Source organism: Takifugu flavidus, chromosome 1 (genome assembly GCF_003711565.1).
Source record: "Takifugu flavidus isolate HTHZ2018 chromosome 1, ASM371156v2, whole genome shotgun sequence".
In the NCBI taxonomy this organism is placed as follows: Eukaryota; Metazoa; Chordata; class Actinopteri; order Tetraodontiformes; family Tetraodontidae; genus Takifugu; species Takifugu flavidus.
In genome coordinates, this window is record NC_079520.1 from 18,494,934 (window position 1) to 18,513,679 (window position 18,746).

At 42.6% G+C, this 18,746-nt stretch overlaps 3 protein-coding genes across 4 annotated transcripts; 2 read left to right on the forward strand and 1 right to left on the reverse strand.

Moving 5' to 3' along the window:
* Nucleotides 1-242: 242 nt before the first annotated feature.
* On the reverse strand, nucleotides 243-9,120 carry tex2l (testis expressed 2, like). Its single transcript, XM_057047598.1, has 12 exons — nucleotides 8,972-9,120; nucleotides 5,467-6,838; nucleotides 4,686-4,886; nucleotides 4,030-4,348; nucleotides 3,538-3,815; nucleotides 3,055-3,204; nucleotides 2,849-2,948; nucleotides 2,229-2,361; nucleotides 1,655-1,786; nucleotides 1,165-1,374; nucleotides 742-862; nucleotides 243-654 (listed from the first exon to the last, which is right to left on the reverse strand). Exons 2-12 carry the CDS (start codon nucleotides 6,805-6,807, stop codon nucleotides 472-474), a joined length of 3,168 nt encoding a protein of 1,055 aa, XP_056903578.1. The 5' UTR covers nucleotides 6,808-6,838; nucleotides 8,972-9,120; the 3' UTR covers nucleotides 243-471.
* Nucleotides 9,121-12,459: 3,339 nt separating this feature from the next.
* neurl2 (neuralized E3 ubiquitin protein ligase 2) lies at nucleotides 12,460-14,007 on the forward strand. Its single transcript, XM_057047663.1, has 2 exons — nucleotides 12,460-13,367; nucleotides 13,751-14,007. Exons 1-2 carry the CDS (start codon nucleotides 12,593-12,595, stop codon nucleotides 13,864-13,866), a joined length of 891 nt encoding a protein of 296 aa, XP_056903643.1. The 5' UTR covers nucleotides 12,460-12,592; the 3' UTR covers nucleotides 13,867-14,007.
* Nucleotides 14,008-14,577: 570 nt separating this feature from the next.
* msrb1b (methionine sulfoxide reductase B1b) lies at nucleotides 14,578-17,104 on the forward strand. 2 transcript variants are annotated; one of them, XR_008952723.1, is made up of 5 exons: nucleotides 14,578-14,739; nucleotides 14,926-15,068; nucleotides 15,146-15,263; nucleotides 15,439-15,576; nucleotides 15,691-17,104. XR_008952723.1 is itself a non-coding variant. In XM_057047678.1 (4 exons), exons 1-4 carry the CDS (start codon nucleotides 14,685-14,687, stop codon nucleotides 15,453-15,455), a joined length of 333 nt encoding a protein of 110 aa, XP_056903658.1. In that variant the 5' UTR covers nucleotides 14,578-14,684; the 3' UTR covers nucleotides 15,456-17,104. The 2 variants fall into 2 exon arrangements, 1 of the variants encoding a protein (XP_056903658.1); XM_057047678.1 differs by having other exon boundaries at nucleotides 15,439-17,104.
* Nucleotides 17,105-18,746: the final 1,642 nt, after the last annotated feature.

Sequence of the window (18,746 nt, forward strand, 5' to 3'; positions counted from 1 at the left end):
AACAAGGGGCCTACAAGTAAAACATGTAATTAATTTAACAGTTTTTGCTAATTGATTTAATGTCTCATCTTGCATTAATAATCAGAAGAAAGAGGTGAATAAGATGCACTAAAGAGGTAACGTCCAGTTTTAGCAGGTTTTATTGTTTTTAAAGTAACACCTCAATAAAAGTGCTACACAAGAAGTAATCTGAGTATGAGGAAGACAATTTCACAAACATGAAATTATTGATATCAAGTGAATAAGGAACCTTTTCATATTTTATTAAGGTAATTGTAATTTTTACATTTACAGCTTTTGAGCTGTTTTTCATTCATGATTAAAAACAACCATCTGTAAACATCTAAAAAGCAAAGAAATGTGTGTATAATCTCATATGGATCACTCTACATGTAAACATTAAACTCTGCTTAACCTTGGAGGCACAACTTCTTCATCTTCTCCTCCTTTTCCTGTGGTTCTGATTCTCCTTCAGTCAGCGAGGCACTGGTTCAAGTCTGCTGGAATTCTCTCCATGGATTCCACGGAGGAGCTCCGAGAGCGCGGCGACTGAGGCGACTGCGACGACTGATGCTGCCCCGCGTGAAGACAGTCCACCCCCGAGTGCATCAGGGGTAAATAAATGTCATCCATGTTTGGCAGGACAAAGACTTTCTGGTGAATAAGTGGGGAAGGTGAGAGGAGAGATTAAAACATAACAGATGACAGAATTCAACAGTCCCCCCCCTTTTTTTCTTTTACCTGGAATTCATCTTGGAGCTTCTTTTCAATCCACTCAGTCACATGACATAAAGTCACCTCCCTCTCCCCCAGTTTGGGACGGACATGCAGATCCAATTTGGGGGGCACAGAAAAGCTGTACCTAAAAAGAGATAATGACATCTTCAGTATATCACAGTCTCGCTGCACCCGATCCCTGTTTTCTTTTAAATGTCACTCAAACTGGATTCACTGCATGTGTCATCTGCTTTTATATAACACAAATATAACAGAATTTTTTTTCATTACTTTAATTACAGGCGCAAAGATGAGCATTCATTTTAATATTGCCTATTTTTTATTGCATCTGGAAACATTGTAAACACTATTAAACGTGTTTTATATACGTCTATTCGGGGGGGGGGGGGGTTATAGTAGATAATTGATGGGGTTCTCTTTTCTTACCATATCCTGTCTGTTGGAGGTGGGGGCACATTGATGACCAGGGTCCCTGACAGCTCCTGCACCTCCACAGTGAGCAGCAGAGGCGTGTTGGACATCTCTTCAAACTTCTTCTTTATGAACTCATTCTCTGTTGCCTTTTGGAAATATTTGGATTTTGCGATTTTGTCCACAAATCTCAAAATCTTCTTTCCAGTCTTCCCGGCCCCGGTCCTGTACAGAGAGGATTAACGGGAGGAACGGAGCAGTGAGTCACAGCGATGCCAGAAGATTTAGTGTTCAGATGCCGAAAACGGGGTCTGAGGTAAAAGCACAGCGACGGCCATCTGGGGCTTGATGTCAGCATCGTCTGTTTTCTGTGCTGTGAAAATGAGCAATCGCAGCACAGATGGGGATGCTGACATTCTGCCGCGTCACCAAATGTTTCATTTTTCTCCCTTTTTAAGAATCTTTTGGGGGTACATATCACAGAACACCTTGTTTATTTATTTACCCATCCGTAGGTGCTGTAGATCCCTTCTCCCCAACTGTACCCTGAGGATCAGCCACAAGCTGCTCTTCTTCATCAGATGAATCAGCACTGGAGGACTCTTCATCACTGTCAGCCAAAACACTGAAGATAGGCCTGCAGTAATGGACAAAGGGACACCAAAGGGAGAATTCTCACACATTAATGGTGGCAAAAATGAATTTTGTGCAGTCTGGACCACTGACGTATGGAGCCTCATAAATCGTTTAAGTGTGATCTTTAATCTATTCCTGATGAACACTTGTTTTCTAAATGAGCACAGTAGTTGGATCATTAACTGACTCCAAACTCCATCTCATCTAATAACTGTTTAATAATGTGTGCTTGGAAAAAAGGAATAACAATGAATATAGAGGTAATGATCCTTTCTTCTGATTTGCTTTCTTATTACTAAAATAGTTAAATGGGCCCAGATTCTTGTGTGTATGTGTGCTCTCAGTTCGTGTGCATTTATCCATTGCACGCTTCCACACGTACAATCTTTGTTCCAAACATTCATGTGTAAATGGTTTTAGTACGTGGCCTTTAGGGTACAGACCTTGGACTGGGACTTTCTGTCATACGGTGTGTATCCTGAGCGCCATCTTTACCCAGCTTGGACAGGTTGAACTTAGTCTGCAGAGTCATCTGCAAAGCGCCAGTGTAGACCAGTTGTAATTCAACCCACAGACCTGCAGGGGGCAGAGCAAAGATGTCAATTCAAAGTATGTGGAGCGCAGAATAATCTGGAATAAACACACTGCTCATTGGGCAGATTAAACTGGGTTTGCTGCGATTATCGAGACTTGGAATTTAATCAACAATAAATTACAACACATTATAAATCATCTCCTGCTGTGGAATCTAACAGATTAACAGTCAGAAAAGACAAAAAATAAAACAAATTTATTGGCTAGAAGTGACATAACAGGTAAATGGGCAGATGGAGGATAATGCTCTCACATTAAAGGGCATGTTCTTAAATTCCAGATACACGCACCAATGCTAATATGCTCGAAATGTTGAAGGCCAGGGCAAAGTGGCCTTGTGCACTTTGAGATTACAGCAGGATAACAACATCTGATTGCTGCGTAGACCTCAGATGTAATAACATCAACCATAGGTCATCTTAGGTCCATCAGTGTTGCTGTAGATTTACCAAATGACCACTGTGCTCACCTCTTTGGTTGAGTTCAGGTCTTGAGGTTGAAGAGATTTGAGGCATGGAACATCCCATATCCAACTCAGTCAGACTCAACTCATTCATAAAGTAAGGCAGCTGCACAAATACAGCACATCAGAGCTTTAAAGGCTGTGAAATGTGTAGAAGATTAAACCTTTTTCTGACTCGATGCTACTGCAGCATTTAGGGAAGCAGCTCTCACTCTGATTTTGCTCAGTTTCTTCTGTATCTTGTGAGAAACCACGTTGGACCAGTGCTTTTCTTGCAGGAAATCCCAGAAGATTCGACCAATTAGAGCATTAGCCCATGCGGTTTGGCTCAATCCTGCCTGTTCTGCTACTTCACAGGTACACTGGAAATCAGAGCATGCGAATGAATAGTTAATTATCTAAGCCTAATTAGACAAGTAGATGTATGAACAAGGGACCCTCTGGCCCCAAATAATGGCATCCTGGGAATTGCGGCTGTCTGTTTTCTGTTTTCTGTTTGCATCAATATTTCTTGTAGTCAAACTGACAACTCGAAACCCACGTGACATGAAGACCAGGGCAAAGTTCTGTAGCAGAAAATTCCACTGTAATGAGCTTAACATTGCAAATTGACTTCGACTGTCAGGGGTTTTAATGCTTTGACTATATAATGGGAACATTTTCCTTGTTTAACTTAAAGCTTAGGCTTGACTTACACTTCCTTTGATAGTGGGGCTCGTCTCTAGGCTGCCGGCTCCAGGACTGGAGAGTGGGGTTGTCTCCTCTATGGCCAGGAGATGAGTCATGTAATGGTGGTAATCCAGCACTGATAGAACCTTGGTGGTGGCAGAGGGTTTACTAATGTGAGCTGCACAACTGTCTGAGGCAAGAGGGCTGGGGTCATCGGCATCATAATTGTTGCCCTCTGTGCTGGAGGCAACGCTGCTGAGTAGATGACTTGCTGAGCTAGGGTTCAGTGCTGAGGCTGCATCACCTGGGAGAGTATAAGAAACACTCACCTGGATTGCAAAGAAAGTCATGGCAGAAAACTTTTCAGATTAGTTTAAAACGAGCAGTAGTACATCTGCACGGCGCACTGTCAACTCTAGTTAAAGCTTGAAATGCAAAGAATTGGAGCACGTAATCCATAATCCACACATACATGTATGAGAGGACCTCTCTAATGCAATTTGAAAGAGTTCTCATACCCGATCTGGACACACATCCGCCAGAATGCTGTTTTTCCATCTCTGTATCCTTGGCTGCGATCAGGAAGTGATGGAACCACTCTTCTTTCTCTCGCCCCGTACGTCCGAAGAGGTAAAGTGTGACGGGAAGATCACGGACATGTTCGGAGAAGCTTTTTTCTTTACATGCATGTTCAGGTCCTGTCTCTGTTCCCCCTAAATTCTCTGACATTCCCACGTCACCCCCCTGGGAATTTGCTCCCTCTGCCAGCTGGATACAGATGGGATACTTTGGATTCCAAATCCTCTTCCTAGCCAGAACAGATGGCAGTAGGAATACCTTTTGGGAACAGTGGTCATGATTAGTTAGGGCAAGTGACAACAGTTAATTGCCGAAAAAAGGCGAATTGATGTACTGATAGTGAATATTTAAAAACATGTCAAGGTTTCTGTCTAATATCTGTTATCTCTAACTGGTTTTCATTGCAGTATTTGGGGATTTGGTTAAAATTGCAAGCAAAGTAAGGATTTTTTGAATCATCATCATCAATATCATCATGTTACAGTTGTCAATGTGAACATTAAAATCAGTATTCCAAGATTCTCATTTTTCAGAGGGTTGAACAGTTTCAAACAAGCCTCAGACAGGGAACAAAAGCACAGCTATGCACTCATACTCTGCTCTTTGCAAGTTGAAAGGAGCGTGACTTGACAAAGGTAGCATCGAGGACTTTCTCATCATACATGGCCCTGCGGCTGATGTTGGTACGCGGCGAGTCCAGACGGAGATGGGATCCCTCCAGGGTGGCAAACACAGAATGAGTCAGAGCTGGATGGTAGGTTTCAGGATCGTATTCCTGAATTTGATTCATCCAGCCCTGAAAATTAAGAAAGTAACGGTTACATTCACATCACAGCCTCACGGGACTCATCACGAGACAGCAAAGCCCAACCCCTCTCCATAACGCCTTCCGCACTGACAAATTACAGCTTCCTCCTGTCTGTATCCAGAAATAATTGCCTTTGAAACGGACAATGTCTTGGTGGTAGCTGTCTGCTTACCCCGCGTGCAGTTTAGCCAGGAGTAGAACAGTAATTATGCCAGCAGCTCAGGCAGTTTTCATTAATGAGGGTTTTGCAGTAATTGCACTCTGGGCCCTTTAGTTTTAATCCATGAAAGAAAACAGACATGCTCTAATTGTTCTAATAGCAAGGCGGAAAACTAATTAAAAGTATTTTGACCAGTTTATACTCTTAGGTATCGTCTTTTGGCTGGGAATGCTTTAATGTGTACGTACTAAGAGGGTTTTTTGATGAGTCTGCAGGCTTGGCTGGGAAAATCCTCTAGTGTTCCTATTCACTCTGGTCATGAGCAGATTGTGCTTTCTAACCCACACATAATTGCTGGGTCAAACCTCAGAACTCTTTTGGATAAAATCACAGTTTGAATCGACTTACCTTGAGAGTCTGAGGCTTGCTGCAGACAGTCGCACTCGCCAGCATCCTCTCTTCGAGCAGTGTTTGTGGTGGTGTATGTGGAGGGCCTGGGCAGTGACACCAGGAGGAACCCATCCTAATGAGAAACAATCCAAGCAAAAACCCCAGAGCCAAGCCCAACGCCAGGCCTGACAGGTACGGACTGAGTGGTGTTACGAAATAAACATAGGACAGCACTGCCACACAGAATAAAGTCATGCGTGGAAGAGGTCGTGGTGGCTGAGGAACAGGAGTTCCAGACAGAGCTGATGCATGAACCTGAAGGCCGGCGGGCGGATCTCTCGCTTTTGCTCGAGTGTCTGTGGCTAACACCTGCATCGTGTCACCATCTGTGCAAACCTCTAGCTCCTCATCCCCGCGTCTGTCGGAATGTATGGGACAGTTTTTACGGCGGCTTCTTCTAGTCTTTCTCACAGGAGGCCAATCAAACACAGGTAAAATATCACCATCTAGTTTTCTCAAGCTGCCCACTGGAGACTCAGGTAAAACCATATCCACACTGCCGTCCTGGACCAGACTTTTAGGGCTTCCTGCACCCAACCTCTGGTGTTTTGGACTTCCTGCGCTCTCCTCTCGCATGATTTTACTGAACATGCTGCTCAGAGGTTCGTGAACTGCCTCTGAAAGCTTCCTCTTGGTGTCCTCTAACTCCATTTTAAAGAAACCACCTTTCAGACCCTCTCCGCTTGGAGACAGCGAGCTGGGAGATGGAGGCGCTGTGCGGGAGTCCCCACTGCTGCGGGTTTTTGTTTGGGTAAGCTGCTTCCACAGGTGGAGGTTGAGACGCGAGTCTGACTTGGACTGAGACACCTCGGGCTCTGATCTGGAGAGCTCTGTTGAGATCGACTTGACGAGGTTGAGCAGGGGCTTGGGTCTGAGGGTGGAACCTTCTTTGAGCTCCAGCTCTGTGGACAGAGACTTGACCAGGCTTGCAAGAGGTCGTTGGCTAGGTGAAGACGGTCCTGGGGAGAGGAAACTAGGTCCGATTTTAGTGCAGTTGCCAAGAGAGCCAGGGGATGAAGGTGAAAGAGGGACGTGGAAAGTTTGGGATTGCAAACCTCCGTCATCCCCAACAGAACACTGCCTCTCTTTGGACAGAGAAATGGAGGGGTAATCATCCTCATTGTCAAGGGAGAAGATGAGCTCGCTGTCATCCAGACTGTCCCATTGTCCTTCTGTACCGGTCAAGTGGATCTCAATCCCTCGAGGAGTGTGCCTCTTGGATGCTGGGGAGCAGCCTGGAGTCAGAGGCTCCCCACCTTCACTGCTTCTTTTGTCTCCATTTTTTCCGCTCTCTGCCATTTCTTCACATTACTTGACATAGTCGAGGCACCTAAGAGTCATTGAGAGATAATAAAGCAGGAACATGCTCAGCTGCGTTACATAGCCTTGGAGGCAGAAGAAATAAAGGCAGTGAGGGAATAGGAGGGATGATATAGAGGGGTGTGGGGGTGGGTGGGCTTGTGCATTTTCACAGAAACTGTTTCCAAGTGCAAACTACACAGAGGGAAAATCAGAGAGTTGAGCTCCAAAAAGTTAAATAAGTCTAGAATATTCTCAAATCTATCTGGCTTATATCTGAGGCTTTCCTTCCACATGCCAAATTTGTTTTTAGAGTGTTTTAAAAATAGACAAAACAGCCTGTCTCCCCCAAATATTGCACAAACTAGGCCAGCGCAGGCTTGGATATTGCTAATATCTTCTGGGGATGATTGGATGCGTATACAGAAATTCATTCAGTTTATGTACTGCAAAAATAAAACACGCCACACTGAACCATTACGTTTATTTAAATTTAAAAAATGTCATTTTAATTTATTTTATGAAATCACGCACATCTGGATGGAAATGCACTGCAGGAGCTGGCAAGTCTATGTTTAAGGAGAAGCTCCTCACATTGGACACGAACTGAGAAACAGCTTTTTGGGAACTCGTTTCTTTGTGTGATCTCTTTGAGTCACTTGCCCTCCTCTTTATGAGAGTTAAACCCAACCTTTGACTGATCAGATTTACGTAACTATATTACAGCGGTGCATGGCGCAATTTCAACTAATTCTGCAGCAGCTGGCGGATTCTAACTAATCTCCTCTCACCCAAAATCTATGAAGAGGAGATAAACCTCACATACAGTCAGGCAGCATTAGTCTTTCCACACAGGGGCCACAACCTGTGAGGTGCCAGAAAACACACATATGCCCATAAATGCTCATTAGACTGGCTGCAAAATTTCCCCTGAGCTAATAATATGACAAGCCATGTTTACCAGGTGGTAAATGAATGCTCTTGTTATGGTTCTTCTTTCTAATGTGAATATATACTTTTAATATGTTTAAATAATTCCAACCCAATGGTTAATATGAAAACTGTGACGCAGACCATGTTAAATATCTGCCTTGGCTGCACTGTAATGTTCGATCAATGCAACACATAAACGTTACATGCGTGTGAATGCGTGTGTGTGTTTGTGTGTGTGTGTGTAGTTGATCAGACACGGACAGTAACAATCTCAGATTAACATTAATGCAGGGTTTTACTGTGAGATCTGACAAATCACACAGCAGGATTATAGGCTAAAGCAGTATGTGCTGGGGTGTTTCCAAGCAAGCTCCTCTCTCTGATTCAATGTTGACTGTAAATTATTAGTAGCCACATTTAGTTCTTTCGTTCCCCTAAAATCAATGGTCATACATTTATTCATATATTGAAGGATGATTAGAATTAGTTCATTTATAATACTTTGAATCAAGTCAGAGTCAAATGGTCTAAACATCTAAAAAAAAAAAAAAAGTAATTACATGCTCCAGTCTATGCTTGATAAATAAAAAAAATCTGCAGTTCTTTCACAGTGACAGCAGCCCCCCTGCTAGCACCTAATTGCAACTGTTTTATTACAACGAGCTACATCCTGATTATACAAAGTTACAGGAAAATCATTTTGAATAGGAATAAAAAGGATGAACTGTGACTGCTGCTCTGCAGTCTACATGTGTGACTGTTATAAAATCAGTATGAACAGGTTTTGTTGAGCCTCTTCCAAGTTCTACCTTCCTAATTTCACTCTAATCAATAAATCTCAGCAATTTGAACATAAAAACGTCAATGTCAATCCAGTACGTATGCATGCAGGAATGTGGCTTAAATCAACACAAACTAAAGTTATTAGCCTTTTTAAATATTCTCTTCACAAATTGAGTACATTAACTGTGAACCTATGTCAGATGTATTGTTATTTTTAATAATAAAAATAAACCATGAGCTTCTCAAAAAACAAATAAGCACATGCAGATGGAGCGGGCTGCTCAAGCGGTCGATCAAAATCACAGTTGCATTCGACAGAGGAAAAACAGTAAATGTGGAGTAGAAGTTACAAAAATAACAGCAAATCACAGTGGGCCTTGTTTACCGCACCACCAGAAGGGTGATGCATGTGAAAATGCAATAATTGCTCTGAGGAGTATTCACTTACCCAAAAGAGTAGTTCTGGCATCATGGATATGGGACTGTGCGCTCCAGCTAGTGTTGTGTTCTGCTTGGGTCTCTCTCCATTTGTGAGTGCAACAACTGTACAGAGAGGAGTCTCTCTCCCTCGCTCTCTCTCTCGCTCTCTCCACGCTCTCTCCCTCGCTCTCTCCACGCTCTCTCCACGCTCTCTCCCTCGCTCTCTCCTCGCTCTCTCCTCGCTCTCTCCTCGCTCTTTCCCTCGCTCTCTCCCTCGCTCTCTCCCTCGCTCTCTCCTTCGCTCTCTCCTCGCTCTCTCCCTCGCTCTCTCCTCGCTCTCTCCTCGCTCTCTCCTCGCTCTCTCCCTCGCTCTCTCCCTCGCTCTCTCCTCGCTCTCTCCTTGCTCTCTCCCTCGCTCTCTCCTCGCTCTCTCCCTCGCTCTCTCCTCGCTCTCTCCTCGCTCTTTCCCTCGCTCTCTCCTCGCTCTCTCCCTCGCTCTCTCCTCGCTCTCTCCTCGCTCTTTCCCTCGCTCTCTCCCTCGCTCTCTCCTTCGCTCTCTGTCTCTCTCTCACCTTCCAGATGTGTGTGATGCTCTGCTGAGAATCACAGCTGATTATGAAAAGCATGGCTTCTGTGTATCGTAATCCAGATTAAAAAAAGACTCCTACAGCTTTAACACACACATGCACGCATGCATGCACACACATGCACGCACACACATGCACACACACTTTCCTAACACAAAGTCAACACACAGAGTGTAAATTGTGCCTAATGGTAGAAAACATGACAGATTAGATCCCCCCAATGTTAAATGGCATTGTTTTCTGTCCTGATGAACAGTCAGATTAGAATTATCCAAATTTTTAACAACAGCCCCCAGGTACGATTATGTGCCCTGATTTGTGTGTTCACTGGCAATGAGGTGAAATTCCTTCCTCTCCTCATCCCTTTCTCCATCTTGGCCTACATAAAAGAGGGTGGAAGTCCTAGAAATGACAGTCTGAACAATGAGGACAGATGAGGGATGCCCCCACAACCCCCATCCTTCAGTAGTCACCTGAGATTATATGTTTGGTAATTAGTGACATGCAATACAGTTAACGATATGTGAAATGTAATCGCAGCACAATAAATCAAATTAGAATACGGCTGACAAACTCCACAGCCATAAATTTCTTATGTAGAATTTAGAAAACAATTGAACAATTGTAGAAAACAATTGAAATTATTCTGTATTCAAACAAGTAATGAAATAAGTATATCTGTGGAATATAATTGATTGATATTTACAGAGCATGAAATGGTTTCGTGAGGAGTGTGCTATGAGAAACGAGAAAAACAGCAAGTGGCAAAATATTTCTGAAAAACCAGGAACTTTGAGTCACTTAGTAAAAGGATTTACTGGAGAAAAACATTATAAGAGGGACAAATACGCATTAACTAACATATAAAAGAAAAAGGGTTTGTTCTTGCATACCCAAAGTCAAATAGCGACACCTTGCGGTAAGATTACAGATTGCACAAAGGCTCTTTGGGGGGAAATAACTGCATATTTTTAGAGATTAGCTCTGCGATTGTACCTTTCGATGATGACTGTATAATATAAAATAATAGTTCACCGGATCAATGTAGTAATATCATTTTTAAAAATATTTAAAAGAAATCAACAATTAGCCAAGTACATGCAAACAAAACATTTGAGAGACAGCAGCAGCTGACATTATTCTGGTATATCTTCTCTGCATTTTCATTTAATTTCATTTCCCACTATTATCACATAACCATTCCCACACACTTTTAAACTGGTCGAAATGATTAGATTCATATCAAAATAATTTAGACAAATATTGATGTTTACTTTTTGTTCATTTATTTGTCCGTCACGAGGAAGCTTCAAAGCTTCGTCTGAATGCGTCACTAATACAGACTTTCTAAGACTGGAATGTGAAACCACGTGATCTGATTGGTCGTTATCCGCACTATAATGAGTGTTTATAACGGATTTTCCTGATATTACTCCACATCTGCGCAACGACCACAAACTCCTTGCTTAAGTATTCTAACCCCACTGATAGTCTTGTTTCTACTACAAGAACAACTGTGACGAGTGCAATTTGGACCCAAAAGCAGCACTCTGGAAAGCTGGAACCGTTGGTAGTGACTCTTTATTAGTACACAGGCAAACAGGAACTCTGGCAGACAAGGAAACACAGGAAACAGTCCGTTCTTCAGGCTCAGGGCCCACGCAAAGTCTATGGGTGTCGGGCTCGGGGACTGGGTTTGATCACACAGCTCCTGTTTAGTTCCACTGTCTTCACCACATCACCATCACCTGACCTGGGTGTCAAGTGTTTGTGTTTAGGGCAGAAAAGCATCACAAAGAGGGAAGAGGAAGCGTAGCTCCACATCTGCCCCTGGCAGAGGAGAGCAGACAAAGAAACACCTGTGTGAGGAGGGCAGAGGAGCCACAGCAATGATTCAGGCTCCTCGTGCACATCCAGGATGCTGCAGCCTGCAAACCTTCAACCTTATTTCCTACAACCACCACACTTCCAGAGTTCCACCAAGCGCCACATACGTTCCTAATGAGGCCACCTACATCCCATATGCCAGCATATAGGTGCTCCTCCAACTGGAAATATATTGTGAAACTGAGAGACTTCTTCTGTGATTTTCTTTGATTTGTTTTGTATCTATTCTGTAAATAAAAGTGACCCAAATGAGAAGATGGTTGTTGCAGCAGTCTTTCTCTCAGCATCCTGTTTGTCCTCATCACTTCAGAATATGTTTATTTTGCCTCCTCTTGAGATGGTCTCCATAGTTCTCCTTCAGGTTTTCCAGTGAAGAATTATTGACCACAAAAATGAACTGGACCAGAACAGACTGACTGATGGACTCACATAAAAGTCCACGAGTGCTGAGTAATTCAGATGAAACTTACATCTCCAGTGTGAGATGTTGGTCTTTTCGCAAATATCTAGTTAATTATATGGCTTTATTAAAAACATCCATCCTTCATTTGTGATTTTGAGCTAAAATACATGCTCATTAACAGTTCAGCTGTACTACCGGTAATATAATGACGGCAGAGTGTCGAATCATCACTTTTGTGACCTCGGTGTCATGTGACTCCAGGCACTCTGAAGGGGGCCGACATAAAGGTCCACCAAAGGACAGAGAAGCCCCCACCCCCCATGTCTGTGGTAAAGTGCCCTTTCATTTGTGAGCAGTCTATTGGATTCATCCTCAGCTCCATATCACATCTGGAAGCACAGAAGAAACCTTTTAGCATCTGTGAGCACCATCGAGGAGTTATGGTTCAGTAACTGGGGAGGGTGAAAGTGAATGAACACCTCAACTTTGTGCTCCAGTTTGGTGCTTGACTGTAGGCATGTTCCCACCTCCAACTACACACACACACACACACACACACACACACACACACACACACACAGTCATCTGTTGACATGTGCAACTGTTCAAAAATAGCACCCTACCAGAATCTCCCCTGAGTGTCCCACAGACTGACAGAGCAGGAATCTAGTGTGTCGAGCCTGGAACCAAGTGTTGGGCAACAGTGTCTCTGATTTTTTTTTTTTATTCTTTTTTAAAAACTCTATTTCCATTTTTGAACACTAAAACAAGAATGGAGCCTATCCCTGACCAGTTCATGGAGTTTCACCCCATTCACGGATCCAATGTCAGGCTGGATCACACAGGAACTCAAGCCACCCGAGTTGACAGCTTTGCTAATGGAGTGTGTTTCAGCAAACAACCGCTGCAGCCTGGGGAGATTTTCCTCGTTGAGATTGAGGATAAGGAGCTGGGCTGGTGCGGTCACCTGCGGGTTGGCCTGACGGCCAGAGACCCCAGAGGCTTCGAGGAGGTGCCAGAGTACTCCATCCCGGATCTGACGGATCTCGGGGACAGCTGGGTGTTTGCCATCACTCGCAACCACAACAAGGTCGTCGAGGATTCTGAAGCAGCAGGAGGAGAAGGCGGAGATCTGGGCAGGGGCAGGAGGTTGGGAGGAGGGGAGGCTGAGGACGACGATGGAGGAGGTGGAGAAAGACGCCGCAGCAATAACAAACCAAAGATGTTCTTCACTGATTCCCACTTGCACATAGAGAACATTCGGATCCCCAGAGACAAGCTGGTTGGAAGGAGCAGGCCGGGACGGTACAGTCACATCCTGGACGATTTGTTCAAGACTAATGCTCTGCCCCCTACAGCCAGGCGCAGCAGGATAGGTGTGATCTATGTCCCTAAAGGAAGCCAGCTGGCAGATATGCACATTATTATTAATGGGGAGGACATGGGAGCTTCTGCCAAGGGGATCCCCACCACACAGCCGCTCTACGCTGTAGTGGACGTCTTCGCTGCCACCAAGTGTGTCCGCATTGTGCAGGTGGAGTATGGATGTGAGTGTCACAATAAGCATATCTAGTTCTTGTTTATTTGTTTTGCAAAGGTGATTCTGCCCTTTTCATGCTGCTCCCTGTAGTTTAAGGGCAGTGTGGTCATTTTAAGATATTAAATGATTTTGAATTTTTTTAATGAGCCTTTTTGTTGCACGTGACTATGATCATTTGTTGATATTTGTGGACTTTTTTTTATCTCTATATTTTTCTTTCTACTTCTCCTTTTAATCTTGTTTTTGCTCTTGCTTCACGACAATCAGTTTTTGGATATGGTTTTGTTATTTGTTTCCAAGATTCAATTCACTGATTCATCCATTTTCACCGTGTTTTTCTTCAGTGATCTTTAATCACAGCCTTTGCAATGCTTGTGTGTTGTTTTCCAGTTTCATCCCTGCAGACACTGTGCAGGAAGGCCATCCAGAAACACATCATCCACAGGATGGCCATCGATTGGCTGGAGCTGCCAGAGGCACTGAAACACTACTGCAAGTATGAATGAAGAGAAAGCAAACAGCTATGGACAGAAATATCATGGAGCACTTTATTTAACAATGAAATAAAGCTCAGGGACGTCTTCTTAATAAAATCAAGACAGCTGAAACGCTGAAATAAAATTGAAATAAAAAAACAATTGCACATATTGGATGTGTGAGTGTGAGGTTCTAATTGGCACAATATGCCCTTCGATGGAATCATAGAATTAAGATTATGATGACAATTATGTACTTTACTAAATGTACTTTGTGATTGTTTTTCATTAATTGCTATTATAGTGACATATTGCCTTTTTAAAATGCCAGCAATATCTCCACAGGCAACAACAGTTTGTTCAAAAGCTAAAGAAAAGCCAAGAAGTATTTTAACACCATGTTAGCTTAAAATTCACGCAAACACATTTACACGTGCCATGCTGGGTTTTTGAAATAAAAGATACACAAGATGTAAAATAAAGTAGTTCAGGTGTCTTTTGTAAGGAAATAATACATTGAATCAAACATGAATGCAGAAATATGAGAATTTAAAATAAGAACGTTTAAAAATAGTTGCATATATAAAACTGGTGGATTGTAGGGACTGTTATAATAACAACAATAGTAATAATAATGATAACAACAACAACAGCAATAATAATAATAATTTGACCTAAAAATGAAACACTGACCTCTGGTGGCAGTACAAATAACCGCAATGGGCGGGGCCAGCCAGAATCTCGTCTCACGAGAGGAGCAGAGGTGAACGAGAGTTACTGGTCCCTTCACCCTTCTGAAGCGGATTAACATCGAGTATATATAACACTTCATCCACCACACACCAAAAATGTCTTCTTGCCAGTTTTTCGGCGGCGAAATTTACAAAGATCATTTTAAACCAGGTGAGGAAAGCGATGACGTGTATTGATCCGCATTGATGCAACATAACCTGCATCTAGTAGAAATTAGACATTTGAATGTAATTTAGATTACATGTGAACCATTTTAATGTCATATATTATATCGCAGAATGAGGAACAAATATTCCAAATCTCTTTTCAATGAGTGTTATGACCCTGTCCCCGTAGGTATTTATGTGTGCTCCCAGTGCAACCACCCCCTGTTCTCCAGTCGCTCCAAGTTCCCCCACTCTTCTCCTTGGCCAGCTTTCACAGAAACCATCAGAGAGGACAGTGTCACCAAGATGATGGAGACTCTCACTGCTTTCAAGGTGGACCTTAAGCTCTTCGAACTCACTAATGACTGTTTATTCTATTTCTACTGAATGTATATTGTTGATATTTGCAGGTCCTTTGTGGAAAGTGTGGGAAGGGGCTGGGCCATGAGTTTATCAATGATGGCCCCGAGGATGGAGTGTCACGTTTCTGAATATTCAGCCACTCGCTCAAGTTTGTCCCCAGTAAAGGTAGGATGAATAGATTGTTTTGAAGACATTGGTTGCCTGGACACAAAGTGAAGTTCTGCTGCAGTAGGAAATTCCAGAGTATTTTAAAATGATTTTTGATTTTGATTAACTAATAATTGTATGTGACAATACTGAGAAAAGTACTAATATTTTTTTTTTCAATTTCATTCTTCAGGAAAAGATAAACAGTAAAGAGCGAGACATGGACTTTGACCTGCTGAACTGGTCAGATCAGTGGATGATGTGGACAGGAGAAAAAGGCCCGAGAGGGACCTCCTGTCCGCTGAAGATCAGCCTTCAACTTAATGACAAGGTCAAAAATATGGAAATATTATATAACTAATGACATATTCATATTTAACGTGCGTGGTGTTGCTTTCACACATATTCCTGCAACAACAATTTTATAATCTTTTCACTTTTTCAGGACCCCCGTGCGTTGCCATCTATTTATTGTTTTAATTACTCCTGTTCACGCTTCAAATGTACCCCAAAGGTCTATACACCAAAGAAGCCTCTGCAAGTCATGAAACAGCATTTTTCATTATTCTGCATTATGCACATACAAGGATAATATTGCATTCAAGCATTTGCATTTAAATTAATTGTTGTGGAGAATGAGAAATAATTACAATATAATTGTATTCTTGCTGCAGAACAAATAAATAAACCAAAACGTTTGGAAATTATTTTTATTACTATAGTTATTCATGATTTTAAGTAACATTTTCAATGCTGAAAGTTAACATTTCAAGTTATAATTCATTTAATTGGTCGTCATACCAGGTATGGCCGCTAGATGGTAGCCTCGTCCTCCATTTCATAATATGCAGAGGCAGCCTGAACACCCGGTCAAGTGAGTACTTTTATATAAGGTTTGTGAATTTAAGTATAACATAATTATATCGGCTGTTATATTCTGGGATCAGACTCTTCATGCAGCAGGTCATATTCTCTTGGTTTGGCTAGGGTTAGGGTTATTAGTGAACGATGAGGCCATTATTGAATGGAAGTAAAGAAGAAGAAATATGAGAAAGGTAACACACTATTATACTCCCCCTCTATACCACACACATCTCTTACATTAGACTAGATATTAATAAATTCAGACATTAAAATCATGGCCAAGTCCACCGTCATCCACTTTATTGGGCCCACCAAAGACATGTGAAGTTAGAGGCATATTTTCTATCAAAACATCACTCTTTGTAATGTATAATTACAAGAGGCCAGCATAACATTTGTTGATGAGCTCTCAGCATCCGCGGCGTAAATGTTCTGAAGCCATTCCCCACATCTGTGCAGCTTCTCTTTTACACGCTGCCAGAGGTTTTAAATCTCACGCCTCTGTGGTGGAGAACGTCTGACCTTACTTCGAGGCCGTCGTCACGGCTGAGCAAGTTTCCTCTCCTGGCTTGTGTTTAATTCTTTTAACACAACGTGCTCTGTTTTGTTGGTGGATGCCCTAATGTTCTTTTGAATCTTTACTTGTCTATTTTTTAATAGGAGGTGCAAATCCAGAGTCTGGCAGTGTTCTCTTCTGCTGTACCCTTTGAGTTTTGCAGCTGAAGTGAACTCTGTAATTAAAATAATTAAAATCTGTGCCATTGTTTGTTGTGTTTGAAATTCAACTTACTGTATTCTAACTTGTCATTTATCTCCCACATCTAGCAGTTTCCCTCAGGACTCTTCAATTTTCAGCTGCACTCCCCCCCCAAAAAACTGCAGCCATGCTAGCGCCTGTAATTGGATGATGCTATAAATAGAAACCAGAGTGAAACACGATAAATACGATATGCTGATGTCAAGTTATTTGGGTTAATAAAGGTCTATTGTCTTGACATTTTTCCATGGTTTTGTCACTGTGTCGTTTAAATTCCTATTTCTTAAATGAAACATAAACACACGACAATCTATCTGTCTTCAACACTGCTCTTAATTGTCTGACTGGGTCTGACTTTGTTTTTCTGGCATAGATAAATGATAATATTATCCTTTTCAGCACTATGTTCTGAAATTAATACAGCGTATTAGTAGTTACAAGTATGTCTGGACCACAAACACGTTAATTGCTAAACCTGATTTGAATGCAGATTTGGTTGATAGAATTGTTCCTGCTGCCACTTCATGCTGCATCGATAAATCCTCCCAATAATGATGTTTAACACGTCTGTCCCAGTCATATCTTATCCGAGGACATTTCACCTTTTCCTAGGAGCAGTGGAAGAGCCAATTGTGAAGTTTGGTTTGGCATTTCATGACCGCTAGGTTAATGTCTGATTCAGAGGGATGAAAATATGCAGAAAAAGTTAGTTGCACAGTATCTTAAAAAGATATTTGGCAGTTCCACCAGCAATTAAAATTGTCTTAGGTAAAGATCCTCAAGTCAAAAGTGATTTAAACAATAAATTAAACTAAATGTCTGAAGTTACCAAAAACAAACAGAAATCCAGACGTGATAAATATCAAAACCGAGCTGAAGTGCTGTTTTAGCCCCTAGATGGACAAAACTCCCAGTTTGTTTTGGCATATGCGACTTTATTAAGTTCCTATCAGCACAGGAACCCAGATCAGATAAGATTCTGAACCCTAATCGTCTCATCAGTCACCACCCCTCCCCCCGACCAAACAACAGGTGGATTACATCATGGTTATTAGAGCATGTTAGTGCAGCCTGCAAAGCCAGAACACACAAATGTGCAACACCAGCAATGTTCGGTAAGAGGTTTGAGCTGTGAAATGTTCAAACACGCTTAATCAGCCCAGATTCTGACCCATCTGCCACCAATCTGAGCTGGTCCGACCCTAAATCTCCCGTCTGTCATCACGAGACAACAAACTTCTGCTGACAGATGTCATAATTTCTGTCAATAATTAGTTCCTGGTGCCAGGACGCTCCGGTGGTCAGGCCTAAACCTGCCCTCAGTGCCCATGATGCAGTTGGGATTTTGCTGTTGCAACATCAACATGTTATTTTCTTCACATGTTGCCAGTGCTAATGCAAAGAAATAAAATAAAAAAGTGTGTTTGGGGGGGGAATGTTAAAATTCTGCTTTTGCGGTGGCTCAAACAAGACCAAGACCAAGACGCTCATCAAAAGAGAAAATGTTAAACTGGCTGCTGGGAGAAAAACTTTTTAAACTTCCTGGTTTCATCATCAGGAGTTGTAAAAACACCTCCTGCTCCTCAGCAGCCATCACTGTGATCTGGCTCTGAGCCGTCCAGCAGTCCTCTGGACAATCATCCGTCTCCACATCCTGACACGTGATGCCGCTAGACTCCAGCTCTCGCCTCATCAACCAGGCTGTGTGTCAGCAGACCTCACACACACACACGCGTGTGTGCCGGCCTCCATACATCATACCCGGAGCGTCGGAGCGTCGGAGCGCTGGAGCGCTGAAGCGCGGCTCAATAAGTCAGTCAGAGCGGGCAGCACTGACAGGAATGTATCGACACCTTTCAATTGGAGATGGGAATCAGTCG

What these genes read in the sequence shown, in the direction of transcription:
- tex2l (XM_057047598.1), bottom strand. Translation starts at nt 6,807, where the DNA reads ATGGCAGAGAGCGGAAAAAATGGAGACAAAAGAAGCAGTGAAGGTGGG. An exon ending in AGAAACTGAGCAAAATCAGA is followed by an intron (nt 2,949 to 3,054) that starts GTGAGAGCTGCT and finishes GTATTTGTGCAG; the next exon opens with CTGCCTTACTTTATGAATGA. An exon ending in CCTCCAACAGACAGGATATG is followed by an intron (nt 863 to 1,164) that starts GTAAGAAAAGAG and finishes ATCTCTTTTTAG; the next exon opens with GTACAGCTTTTCTGTGCCCC.
- neurl2 (XM_057047663.1), top strand. Translation starts at nt 12,593, where the DNA reads ATGGAGCCTATCCCTGACCAGTTCATGGAGTTTCACCCCATTCACGGA. An exon ending in TGTGCAGGTGGAGTATGGAT is followed by an intron (nt 13,368 to 13,750) that starts GTGAGTGTCACA and finishes GTTGTTTTCCAG; the next exon opens with TTTCATCCCTGCAGACACTG.